This window comes from Hypanus sabinus, chromosome 1, assembly GCF_030144855.1.
Source record: "Hypanus sabinus isolate sHypSab1 chromosome 1, sHypSab1.hap1, whole genome shotgun sequence".
Lineage (NCBI taxonomy): Eukaryota > Metazoa > Chordata > Chondrichthyes > Myliobatiformes > Dasyatidae > Hypanus > Hypanus sabinus.
Genome location: NC_082706.1, coordinates 202,089,686 through 202,102,408, shown reverse-complemented (window position 1 = coordinate 202,102,408; position 12,723 = coordinate 202,089,686). Strand labels below are relative to the sequence as shown.

The 12,723-nt window shown below is 43.6% G+C and overlaps 1 protein-coding gene across 1 annotated transcript in view; it reads left to right on the top strand.

The window, feature by feature from the left end:
- Positions 1-12,723, top strand: part of LOC132401921 (SH3 and cysteine-rich domain-containing protein-like) — a 169,195-nt gene that overhangs the window by 60,382 nt on the left and 96,090 nt on the right. Inside the window, exon 4 of the mRNA XM_059984270.1 lies at positions 10,587-10,687. Coding sequence (XP_059840253.1) covers positions 10,587-10,687 — 101 coding nt within the window. The remainder of the gene's footprint in view (positions 1-10,586; positions 10,688-12,723) is intronic.

The window sequence follows — 12,723 nt, the reverse complement described above, 5'->3', positions numbered from 1 at the left end:
GCTGGAGGAACTCAGCAGGTCGGGCAGCATCCGTGGAAACAAACAGTCAATGTTTCGGTCTGAGACCGTTCGTCAGGACTGAAGAGGGAGGGGCAGGGGCCCTATAAGGAAGGTGGGGGGAGGGTGGGAAGGAGGCTGGTAGGTGCCAGGTGAAAAACCAGTAAGAGGAAAGATCAAGGGGTGGGGGGGGGGCAAGTAGGGAGGGGATAGGCAGGAAAGGTGAAGAAGAAATGTAAGGGGAAACCACTGTGGGTTGTAGAAGAAGACGGAACCATGAGGGAGGTGATAGGCAGCTGGAGGAGGAGGCAGTGGGGGAAGGGAGGGGGAGGGAATTACCGAGAGTTGGAGAATTCAATGTTCATGCCAAGGTGCTGGAGTCTACCCAGACAGTATATGAGGGGGAGCCTGCTGCATGGGTAATAGCTTGCTCTCCATATTGTACTGCTCTTGCTTATAGATGACAGCTGGGATGCAGTGTCAGAGTCGACCCTGACCAATGGAGATAGTCTTGACTGGAATGGAACAGTTGAGCTGAAGGACCTGTTTCTGTGTTCTTTATTCTCCTGATAGTTTATTGCTATCTACCCAAACAGTTCCTTTGTAAGGTTCTTAGCAAGCCTAGTGTATATTTCCTGAGATTTGGTACCCAGAATTTTTGAATCAGGTTTAGTATCTCTGGCTTATGTCATGAAATATGTTGTTTGGTGGCAGCAGAACATTGCAATGCATAATGAAGACAAACTGTACATTTCAATAAGCTATTTGTCAATTAAATTAGTATTGCAAAAAGAGAGCAAGCAACAGGAAAATGCTGGTGTCATGCATTCAATGTCCATTCAGAAATCTGTTGGCGGAAGGGAAGATACTGTTCCTGAAATGTTGAGTGTGGGTCTTCAGGCTCCTGTACCTCCTTCTTGATTGTAGCAATGAGGAGAGGACATCCTGGGTAATGGGGGTCCTTAATAACGGATGCCGGCTTTTTGAGGCATCGCCTTTTGAACAAGTCTTGGATGCTGGGGAGGCTATTGCCATGATGGAGCTGGCGGAGATTGCAACTTTCAGCATCTTTTTCCGATCCAGTGCAGTGGCCCCTCCGCACTAGACAGAGAGGCATCCGGTTAGAATGCTCTGCATGGTACAGCTGTAGGAACTTGCGAGAGTCTGTGGTGACATAGCAAGTCTCTGCTAACTCCGGCTGCTGGTGTGCCTTCTTTGTAACCGGATCAATATGCTGGGCCCAGGTTTACTCTTCAGAGACGCTGGCAGTCAGGAGCTTGAAACTGCTCACTGCTGATCCCTCGATGAGGCCCGATGTGTGTTCTGAACACACCTCAAGATAATTGCAGCACCATTTCCTTATCATTTGTATTCCATACCCCGTGAGACAGTTTGAGATAGATATCAAACTACTATTGTACTTTTTAAAAATCTCTCTAGTACCTAAAAATAATTTGACCTGGGACTGCAATTTTTTTTCACATTCTCATTTGTCCTTTTACACTCAATTGTTTAGTTCACCTACTTAATCAGTGCTAACCAACAAAGTAGTCCCACTTAAAATATGTCTTTTGGCTTGGTGTAATTGTGCAGTTGTAAACTCTGCTAGCTCCATAATAAGCACTAGCCTCCCCAGTAGTTGCCAGGAAGGTGGTTCTGCAGTGCTTTGTGGAGAGTGAAGGGTAGGGACCTTATTTCCCAGAGCGCAGGGGAATGAGGGGAGATTTGATAGAGTTGTACCAAATTATAAGGGGTATAGATAGGTTAATACAGGCAGGCTTTTTCCAATGAGGTTTGGTGGGACAACAACTAGGTATTATGGATGAAAGGTGAAATGCTTAAAGAGAACATGAGGGGGAGCTTCTTAATCTAGAGGGTTGTGAGAGTGTGGAATGAACTGTCAGTATAACCGGTGAATGCAAGCTCAATTTCAACATTTAAGGGAAGTTTGGATCAGTATATGGACAGGAGGGGTTTGGAGGGGTATGGTCTGTGTGCAGGTTGGTGGACTAGACAGATTAACAGTTCAGCATGGGGCTGATGGGCCAAACGGCCTGTTTCTGTGCCGTACTGTTCTGTGACACGGTGACTCTAGCTTATCACCAATATGATCTTACATTCTTCCATTGTATCAAACTTGGTCTTTTGTTTGTGAGAACTAAATAAGACTTCCTTGTGCAATGTGCAGACTTGTTAATCACACCTCCACATTAATATCCCACTCATCGCAGCCTCCAGCCTTGTGGTGCAACTCTAGTTGTGCCAAAAGCTCTTTACAGGGGATGCCAGAATTGAAATCTGAACTTCACCGCCCCGATCTGGGACAGTGTTTCTCTCCCACGCTGTGTGACTCTTCCATTCTGAGAGTCACAGGCTTCCAGTCGAATTTTCCAACTCGCCCTGGATCCAGAGAACTTTAACCTTCTCTCTTGTGGAACATCATAAAGTCAAGATAAGTTCCTTAAAACACATTGTTTATATGTCCTCATATTTAACACAATCTCCACCAAACAATTCTCGCCTTTCCAAGTAAGTTATTTTTCCCATTAACTTCCAAAGCACTGATGTTAGTCTTGCAGGCCTATAATTGCTTGGCTCGTACCCACTGCCCTTCTTGACTTGGGTTATGGGGTAGTGCGGGTTTAGTACCTTTTTTTAAGGATTATATGGGTCAGCAAAACATGGATGGCTGAAGGGCCTGTACTGTGCTGTAGTGTTCTATGGTTTTATGGTTCTATATCACATTTGTTGTCCTCCAGTAATCTGCCCTGTGAGGAATTAAAGTTCTTCGTTAGGGCTCCTGTATCATCCTCCCTTGCAGCCTGAGATAAATCTCAATACTTCTCCAAGGACCATCACCTTGTGGGGGGGAAGGCTAGTGAATTCCTCAGATCCTGAGTGTAATGGCGTCTGCAGCTCAGCTCCTGGTAGGGTCACTCATTGCAGTAAAACAAACGGGAAGGTTCCACACGAAAAACGATCCAACCAAGCCCTCATCAGTGGAGCTGGCGGATACATCACAGTGGCAGTGAAGGTGGAGGAAGGCTGCAGCAGTGGTCTTGCATTCCATGTCACTGGATCCTGACCCCGATCTGTCAAGGACTGTGTGGTGGCTGCCCGTGCATCAGCCTCCCCACATTAAACAAACCTATGCAAGGTATTCTTCACTGAGGAATCCTGCTCATGTGCATCCCAGACCAGCCTGTACAGCCACTGCTATGTCTGCAACTTTATCTGCAGCATCTCAACAAGCCTTGGGGGTCTATCCAGATTTAAGCCACTAAAATATCTTTTTAAGCATAACATATTCTAGCATTTGGGCTCCCATCCTGAATTGTGTTCCTTGGTCAATCCAAATGAGAGTGTTCATTTGCCATTTGGTCCATTAGGTGACCCACCCTTTCCCTGTTACCCCTTTGTCCTTAATATACTTGCAAAGTACTTTGGGACTTTCCTTAAACTTACCCAGCAGAAAGGTTTCCTACGCATGGGAATACAGATCCATAATTCTTTGAAAGTGTTATCACAGGTCGATAGGGTCGTAAAGAGAGCTTTTGGCATATTGGCCTCCATAAATCAAAGTACTGAGTACAGCGTGGGGATGTTTGAATTATATAAGATGGTGAGGTCCAATTTGGAGTATTCTGGTCACCTACCCACAGGAAAAATACCAATGTGAAAGAAAGAGTACAGAGAAAATATTCAAAAATGTTTGCCGGGATTTGAAGATCTGAGTTACAGGAAAAGGATGAATAGGTTTGTAGGAGAACGATGGGAGATCTGTAGAGGTATGTAAAATTATGAAGTGTGTATAGATAGGGTAAATTCAAGCAGTCTTTTTCCCGTCAGGTTGCGTGAGACTAGAACTAGAGATCAGGGATACAGCACAGTATAGGCCCCTCGGCCCTCCATGTTATGCCTACTTTTTAACCTACTCTAAGATAAATCTAACCATTCTCTCCCATATAGCCCTCCATTTTTCTTTCAGCCATGTGCTTACCAATGAGTTTCTTAAAAGCCCCTAAAATATCTGCCTCTACTACCACCCATGGCAGTGCATTCCACACACCGACCAATCTCTGTAAAAAACTTACCTATACTTCCCCCTATACTTTCCAACAATCAACTTAAAATTACATCCCTTTGTATTAACCATTGATGCGCTGGGGAAATACTCTGGCTATCCACTTGATCTATGCCTCTGATCATCTTGACAACCTCTATCAAGTCACTTCTCACCCTCTGATCCAGCTCAAAAAACCTAGCTTGTTCAACCTTTCCTCATAAGACACACTCTCTAGTCCAGGCAGCATCTTGGTAAATCTCCTCTGTACCCTCTCTAAAGCTTCCACATCCTTCCTACAATGAGCTGACCAGAACTGAACATAATACTCCAAGTGTGGGTAAACCAGGGTTTCCTGGCGTTGCAACATTACATCGCGGCTCTCGACCTCAATCCCTAACTAATGAAGGCCAACACACCATATGCCTTCTTAAAAACCAGATGAACTTGCACAGCAATTTGAGGGATCTAAGGACATGGATGCCCAAGATCTCTCTCTTCCTCCACACTGTATTCTGTCTTCAAACTCAGCCTTCCAAAGTGAATCACTTGTCGCTTTTCCAGATTGAACTCCATTTGCCATTTTGCAGCCCAGCACTGCTCCCTACCAATGTTCTGTCGCAACCTACAGGAGCCCTCCAGACTATTCATGACTCCAACAAACTTTGTCACCTGCAAACTTACTAACCTACCCTTTCAGGTCCTCATCTGAATATAAATATCACAAAGAACAGAGGTCCCAGAACAGATGCCTGTGGAACAATACAGGTCACTGACCTCCAGGCAGAATACCATCCATCTGCAGCCACCCTCTGCCTTCTCTGTGCAAGCCTGCTCCAAATCCACACAAACAAGTTTCCCTGGATCTTATACCTCCTGACTTTCTGAATGATCTTACCATGGGGACCCTTATCAAGCACCTTGCTAAAATCCATATTCGCCAGCTCCACTCTTTTGCCTTCATTAATGTGCTCGTCCCCTGAGGTATGACCTGTCAGCATACATTTTGAGAGGATTGGAACAAAAAAACAAGGAGGTAATGTGGAGACTTTATCTGGCATTGGTCAGAGCACTCTTGGAATATAGTGAGCAGTTTTGGACCCCTTATCTAAGAAAGGATGTGCTGGCATTTGAGAGGAGGTTCTTGAGAGTGATCCTAGGAATGAAAGGGTTAATGCAGAGGAACATTTGATGGCTCTGGACCTGAACTCACTGGAGTTCAGAAGACTAAAGGGGAGATCTCATTGAAACCTCTCAAATATTGAAAGGCCTAGATAGTGAATGTGGAGAGGGTGTTTCCTATAGTGGGGGAGTCTAGGAGCAGAGGGCACATCCTCAGAATGCAAGGACGTCCATTTAGAGCAGACTTGAGGAGGAATTTCTTTAGCCAGAAGGTAGTGAATCTGTGGAATTTATTACTGCAGATGTCTGTGGAGGCCAAGTTATTGGGTATAATTTGAAGCAGAGGCTGATAGGCATCAAAGGTTATGGGAAGAATGCAGAATGGAAATAAGAGGGATAATAAATCAGTCAATGATAGAAAGGCAGAACAGAATTCATGCTCTTATGTCTTAGGGTCTTAAAGGTCTTGAGGGAACATGGAAAATGGGGTGTGGTGAATAGAGAAAACCAAGAAATTAGGTAAGTGGGCCAGATACAAAATCATCAGAATTTCCAAACAAACAGATAGTAGCTCATCAGAGTTTTTTTTGTGTGTTTTTATATATAGCATAATATGATAACATATGTAAATTTTTTTATTACGTACTGAAAATATAATGCAATTCTTTAGCAAGGCCTTCACCAAAGTCCCACATTACAGGCTGGTCTGGAAGGTCAGGTCCCATGGAATCTAGGACAAACTAGTCAGGTGGATTCAAAATTGGCTTGGACAAGGGGAAGTCAAGGGAACACACAATGGACCTCATCAAGGGATCAGCAGTGGAAAAGGTGTGCACTTTCATGTTCCTGGATGTCAACATCTCAAAGGATCTATCCAGGGAGCAACATATTGATATAATCATAGAGAAAGCATGATATTGATCAGAAATTGAGGAGAATTAGGATGTCACCAAAGACTCTAGCAAACTTCTACTGATGGAGAAAATTCTAACTGATTGTGTCACCGTCTGGTAAGGAGGGACCACTGTACAGAGAGCCAGCACCATTATGGTCACTAGCCTTTCCAACTTTGAGGACATCTCCAAAAGGCCATGTCTCATAAAGCTGAAAGCTGGTGTCCATCAATAAGGACCCCCATCACGCAGGACACTCCCTCTTCTCATTGCTACCATCAAGAAAGAGGAACAAGAGCCTGGTTACACACTCAATGTTTCAGGACCAGCTTCTTCGCCTCCACCATCAGCTTTCTGAACAGTTCTTGAACCCATGTACACTACCTCAGTAGTTTTTTCGCTCTCTTTTTGTACTCGTTATTTAATACTGTGTTTTGCAACTTGACCCTGGTGTAACAATGTTTTGTGTGGCTGTATTCATGAGTATTCATGTATGGTTGAATGACAATTAAATTTGAATTGAATATATGTTTCTTATCGTAATTTGCAGACTTGAAAATCTGCCGCAAAATAACAAGATTCACAACTTATGCCGATGATATTAAACCTGATTGTTGTCTTTGATTTAAAAGGGATCTGACAGGTAGTTTTTTCACACTGAGGGTGGTGGATATGTGGAATAAGTGGCCAGAGGAAATGGTTGAGGCAGGTGCAAGCAATATATTTTAAGAGACAACACACGCAAAATGTTAGAGAAACTCAGCTGGTCAGGCAGCATCTGTGGAAATGAATAAACAGTCGATGTTTTGGGCCAAGACCCTTCTTCAGGACTTCTAAGTATTTTGACGGTTTTAGAATTTGTAGAATTTATTTAAATCTTACATGCATCCCATAATGTGAGGGAGTAAAAATATTTGCGTTATGCCTATTGTCATGTACAGACATGTGAATTTAAAAGTCTAATGATTTGTAGAAAGGAACTGTCCCGTAGCCTGTTGGTCCTGGTTTTAATGCTGCGGTACTGTTTGCCAGACAGAAGCAGCTGAAACAGTTTTTGGTTGGGGTGACTGGAGTCCCCGATGATCTTCCAGGCCTTCTTTCTGCAACTGCTGCTATAAATGTCCTCAGTGGAGGGAAGGTCATGTCCACAGATATGCTGGCTTGTCTGTAACACTCCCTGCAGTGCCCAGTGATCAAGTTCCCATACCAGGCGGTGATGCAGCCAGTCAGGATACTCTCAATGGTGCCCCTTGAGGCCTTGAGGATTTGGGGGCTCATGCCGAACTTCTTCAGCCGCCCGAGGTGGAAGAGGCACTGTTGTGCTTTTTTATTGCCGCACAGCCGGTCTGTACAGTCCAAGTGAGATCCTTGGTGGTGTGTATACTGAGGAATTTGAAACTACTCACCCTCTCAACTGCAGACCCATTAATGTTTATTGGGGCAAGCCTATCTCAGTTCCTCCGCAATCCACAATCAGCTCTTTTGTTTATGTCAGTTTATGTAGGGATATGGGTGATTGCAGGAAATTGGGACAGTAGAGTCGACATTGACTGCTTAGATGCCTGTGCTGTATTCCCCTTTGACTCTATGAACATAAAATGCAAGATGAAAATTTAAATCAATGAAAACATACAGTTGAACATTTTGCAATGAAATGAATGAGCTCATATTTTGGACGCATATTCCATTTATAATGTTCTCGACTGTATGTGACTCACTTTACATTCTTCTGCCTAATTGTAATCCACATAGTTTGTATTGTCATTTGTACTGTTATTTATAAATGGTGAATCAGCCTTTAGGACCTCTCCATATTTGTGAAGTTACAATTTGAGACACCTAACACCATTCAACATAATCCTAGTCTGACATCACAGAAACAGGCTCTTTAGTCCACTGTACAGTACTGTGCAAAAGTCTTGGCAGGTATATATATAGTTAGGGTGCCTAAGACTTTTATACTGTACTCTAGCAATTTAATGTATTGCACTGCACTACTGCCAGAAAAACAAAAAATCATGACATATGTGAGTGATTATAAACCTGATTTTGATATGGGTCTCTGCTGTGGACTGAGAGTGGGAAGGGGGTAGGGAGAGGGGAATCACGGTTGGGAAAAAGGGAAGGGAGAGCAAATTGAGTGTGAAGCACCAGAGAGACATTCTGTAACGATCAATAAACTAGTTGTTTGGAATCAAATAACCTTGCCTGGTGTCTCTGGTGGGTATGTCTGCACCTTCTCCACCCCTGCCCCTGGTGCTCCTCTGCCATCTGTCCTACACCCCTCCTGCAATGCTCCATCCTCGCCATTCCCAACATAGTTTGCTCTTGCCAGGTTGACAAACTCGCTCTCCAGTTCACGTTGACAAATACAGTACTGTGCAGAAGTCTTAGGCACCCTAGCTGTATATATGTGCTTAAGACTTTTGCACTGCATTTTAACTGTCAAGTCCTTCCTATATTAAACACAACAGAATCTGCAGAGGCTGGATATTTTGATAGTAATGCACACAAAATGGGGGAGGAACTCCCCAAGTCAAGCAACATCTATAGAGGGGAATAGACTGTTGATGTCTCAGATTGAGCCTTTTCATCAGGACTATCTATATTAATCTTATTTATGAGCAATAGATCCACAACTATTATTCTATTCTGCAGCCTTTTACACCACAGCTGTTTAGGGCAGCAATGATGGTCCTCCATCTCTGTTGGCATTCAGGGCTTCCTTCAATGTGTCAGTAGCTCAGTTTTCTCTACTGTCAGTCATGCAAGTCCGGGGTGTAGAAGGATTTTTCATTGTTGTTTCTGTAACAGTTTTGATTCAGTCTTGAGCTGAACCCCCGGACATGGAGGACCAGTGGACCAATCTTAGTCTGGGCTCTACCCTTTGACCTATTTGGCATGGGTGACCCTACCAAGAGCCAAAGCATAAAGCCGTGACTCCAGCCAATATAGCTGTCTGGGTCCATGAAGCATGCAATCCTTCAAACCCTACGACAAGTTTGTGGTCCCCTTGGAGCATAGCCATTAGAATATAGCTGAATAAGTATATTAACACTTGATCAGTTTTGAATCTCCAGTGAATATAGATGATTTAAAGAACCCACAAGATTGTATTGCCCTCCGTGACAATGCTTGTTAGATTTAGATTCACTTGCTTATCATGGGCACATCAAAACATACAGTGAAAAGCATCGTTTATGTTAGCAACCAACACAACCAAGGGTGTGCTGGGGGCAGCCCGCAAGTACCGCTGCATGTTCTGGCACTGAAGTAGCGTGCCCCCAGTGTAATGTTGCTTGTGAATTGTGATGTGATGCAGGAACAAATGAGACACAGTTATAATGAGCAGGAAATGTGCTTTCGTACAGACAGGTCAAGTTAGGTCAGACTAATCAGGCAATGTCGTATTTACATAGGGCTGTTGAAAATGATGAAGGAAAGAACAATTTGTTTATAATTATTAAGGGAACAAGAATCTGTAGATTCTCATACCAGAATGGGGGAAGATAAGAGTTTTGGGGAAGTGAAACCTTGTACATGCAAGATCATGAGGCTTAGGAATGTGTTTTTATTATTGAAACAGATATTGGAACATAGAACACAGTGCAGGCTCCTCGGCCCATGATTGTGCCAACCTTTTAACCTACTTGAAGATTGGTCCAACCCTTCACTACTACCTAGCCCTCTACTTTCATGTGCCTCTCTAAGAGTTTCGTAAATGTCCCTAATGTATCTGTCTCTACCACCACCCTTGGCAGCAAGTTCCAGACACCAACTGCTTGGTGTTTAAAAAAAATCTATCTCTGACATCTCCTCTATACCTCTTTTTCCAATTACTCCAATTTGGCCCATTGAATCTGTTCAGTCATTCATTCATGTCTGATCCTTCTTTTTCATGGGCGATCATGGTCAAAGATCATTGTTCTTGGCAAATTTTTCCACAGAAGTGGTTTACCATTGCTTTCTTCTGGACAGTGTCAACACTCTCCAGAGATTGTCTGCTTTTCATCAGTGGTCTCATAACCAGGACTTGTGATATGCACCAGCTGCTCCTGTGACCATCCACCACCTCCTCCCATGGCTTCATGTGACCCTGATCGGGGGCTAAGCAGGCGCCACACCTTGCCTCAGGGTGACCTGCAGGCTAGCAGTGGGAAGGAGTGCCTTACACCTCCTTTGGTAGAGACATATCTCCACTCAATCTAGGCCTTTCAAGGCCAATAACAAGGCAAGATTGGTCTTTTCCTGAATTGTACATTCATTTTAATGCTAGTAGGGTTTAAAAGTTGGTATCTATAGAACTGAAGAGATATAAAGCAAAATGTTTACTTATAGTGAAAAGCACACTTTATCTGTCTCCAGGAAATGTTAGTTGTTATATATTATCATTGAGTTGAAGAGTTGAACATAAGGTTAACATCATTAATTAAATGTGCTCATTTTGCTTGGATCATTGTGCTGAGTTGAATTGAGACTGATACTGACTGTTGACGCACGTCTTTTCACAGGCACCAATGCTAAGCTTGGTCTGCGCTGCAAGGCTTGTAAGATGAGCATCCACCACAAGTGCATTGACGGTGTGGAACAGCAGCGATGCATGGGCAAACTGGTGAGCAACGCTGCGTGGCTGTCGTACGGTTACCAAGTTCAAGTCCATCTTTATTGTCATTAGTGGAACAAGGTGCTCAACTCAGTACATACAGCTCACACACAAAACATAAAATAATATTACCACAAGGGTGTATTTACGACACATACTAAATAGTAAACTGTGTAATGCTACTGGTGCTTCTGGAATGATGAGACTTAGCTGGTGGCAGGGGTCTCTCAGCCTGAGGAAGAAGCTGTTTCCCATCGGAACATTTCTTGTCCTAATGCCTGATGGTGGGTGGGTCAAAAAGATTGTTGATGGATGGGATCATTGCGGTCACCTGGACGATTCAAACACCGATGTCAGGATGCTGTTCGTTGACTATAGCTCAACGTTTAACACCATCATTCCCACAGTCCTGATCAATAAGATGCAGAACCTGGGCCTCTGTACCTCCCTCTGCAATTGGATCCTCGGCTTCTTAACTGGAAGACCAGGATCTGTGCAGGTTGGTAATAATATCTCCTCTTTGCTGACGATGAATGCTGGTGCACCTCAGGGATGTGAGCTTAGCTCACTGCTCTACTCTCTCTACACCCATGACTGTGTGACTAGGTATAGCTCAAATACCATCTACAAATTTGCTGATGATACAACCATTGTTGTTAGGTGGAGACAAGAGGGCATACAGGAGCGAAATACACCAGCCAGTTGAGTGGTGTCACAGCAACACCTTACACTCAACGACAGTAAGACCAAAGAGCTAATTGTGGATTTTAGAAAAGGGAGGACGAGGAAACACGAACCAATCCTCGCAGAGGGATTAAAATTGCAGGGAGTGAGCAGCTTCAAATTCTGGGTGTCAAGATTTTTGAGGATCTAACCTTGTCCCAACATATCAATGCATCTGGAAAGAAGGCAAGACGTCAGGTATATTACATCAGGAGTCTGAGGAGATTTGGTTTGTCACCTAAAAAACTTCAAAAACTTCTACAGATGTATCATGGAGAACATTCTGACAGGCTGAAACACTGTCTGTATGGGGTGGGGTGCTACTGTACAGGATTGAAAGCAGCTACAGAAAGTTGTACAATTAGTCAGCGCCATCTTGGGTACTAGTCTCTGTAGTAGCCAAGACATCTTCAAGGAGTGGTGTCTCAGAAAGGCAGCATTCATTATTAAGTACCCCCATCACCCAAGACATGCCCTCATCCCATTGATACCGTCAGGTAGGAGGTACAGAAGCCTGATGGCACACACTCAGCAATTCAGGAACAGCTTCTTCCTCTCTGCCATCCAATTCTTAAATGGATGTTGAACCCATGAACACTATCTCACTTTTTTATTATTTCTATTTTTTTAATTTAACAATTTAATATACATATATATACTCACTGTAATTAATGTTTACATATTTTTTCTATATTATCATGTATTGCATTGTACTGTTGCTGCTAAGTTAACAAATTTCATGACATATGCCGGTGATATTAAACCTGATTCTGATTCCCAGGGTCCTATACATGAACTATTCCTGATAAATATCTCTGATGGGTGGAAGAGAGACCTCAATGATTCTCTCAGCAGTCCTCGCAATCCTTTGTAGGAACTTGTGGTCAGATGCTTTTCAATTTCTATACCAAATGACGAGGTAGCGGGCCAGGACACTCTTGCTGATGCTCCTGTAAATATTGGCTGGAATGGGGGGGGGGGGGGGGGAGGCCTCACTCACCTCACTCACCTAATCTACTCGGGAAGTGGAAACACTGCTGTGCTTTCTTGACCAAAGATGTGGTGTTGAGGGACCAGGTGAGACCATCTGTTATGTGCACTCCCAGAAACCTAGTGCCCCTAACTCTCTCCACGGAGGAGCTATTTATGTACAGTGAAGAGTGGTCAGCCTGGACCTTCCTAAATTCCGGAATTGGCTCAATGCCACACGCAGAGATTAATCCTTGCACAGCTGATTGTATTTTGCAGAATTTAAAATTGTTGAGCATGATGGTAAATATTTAAAAATAATGTGCCAGTAATGTTCTGTGCTCTGGTAGGAA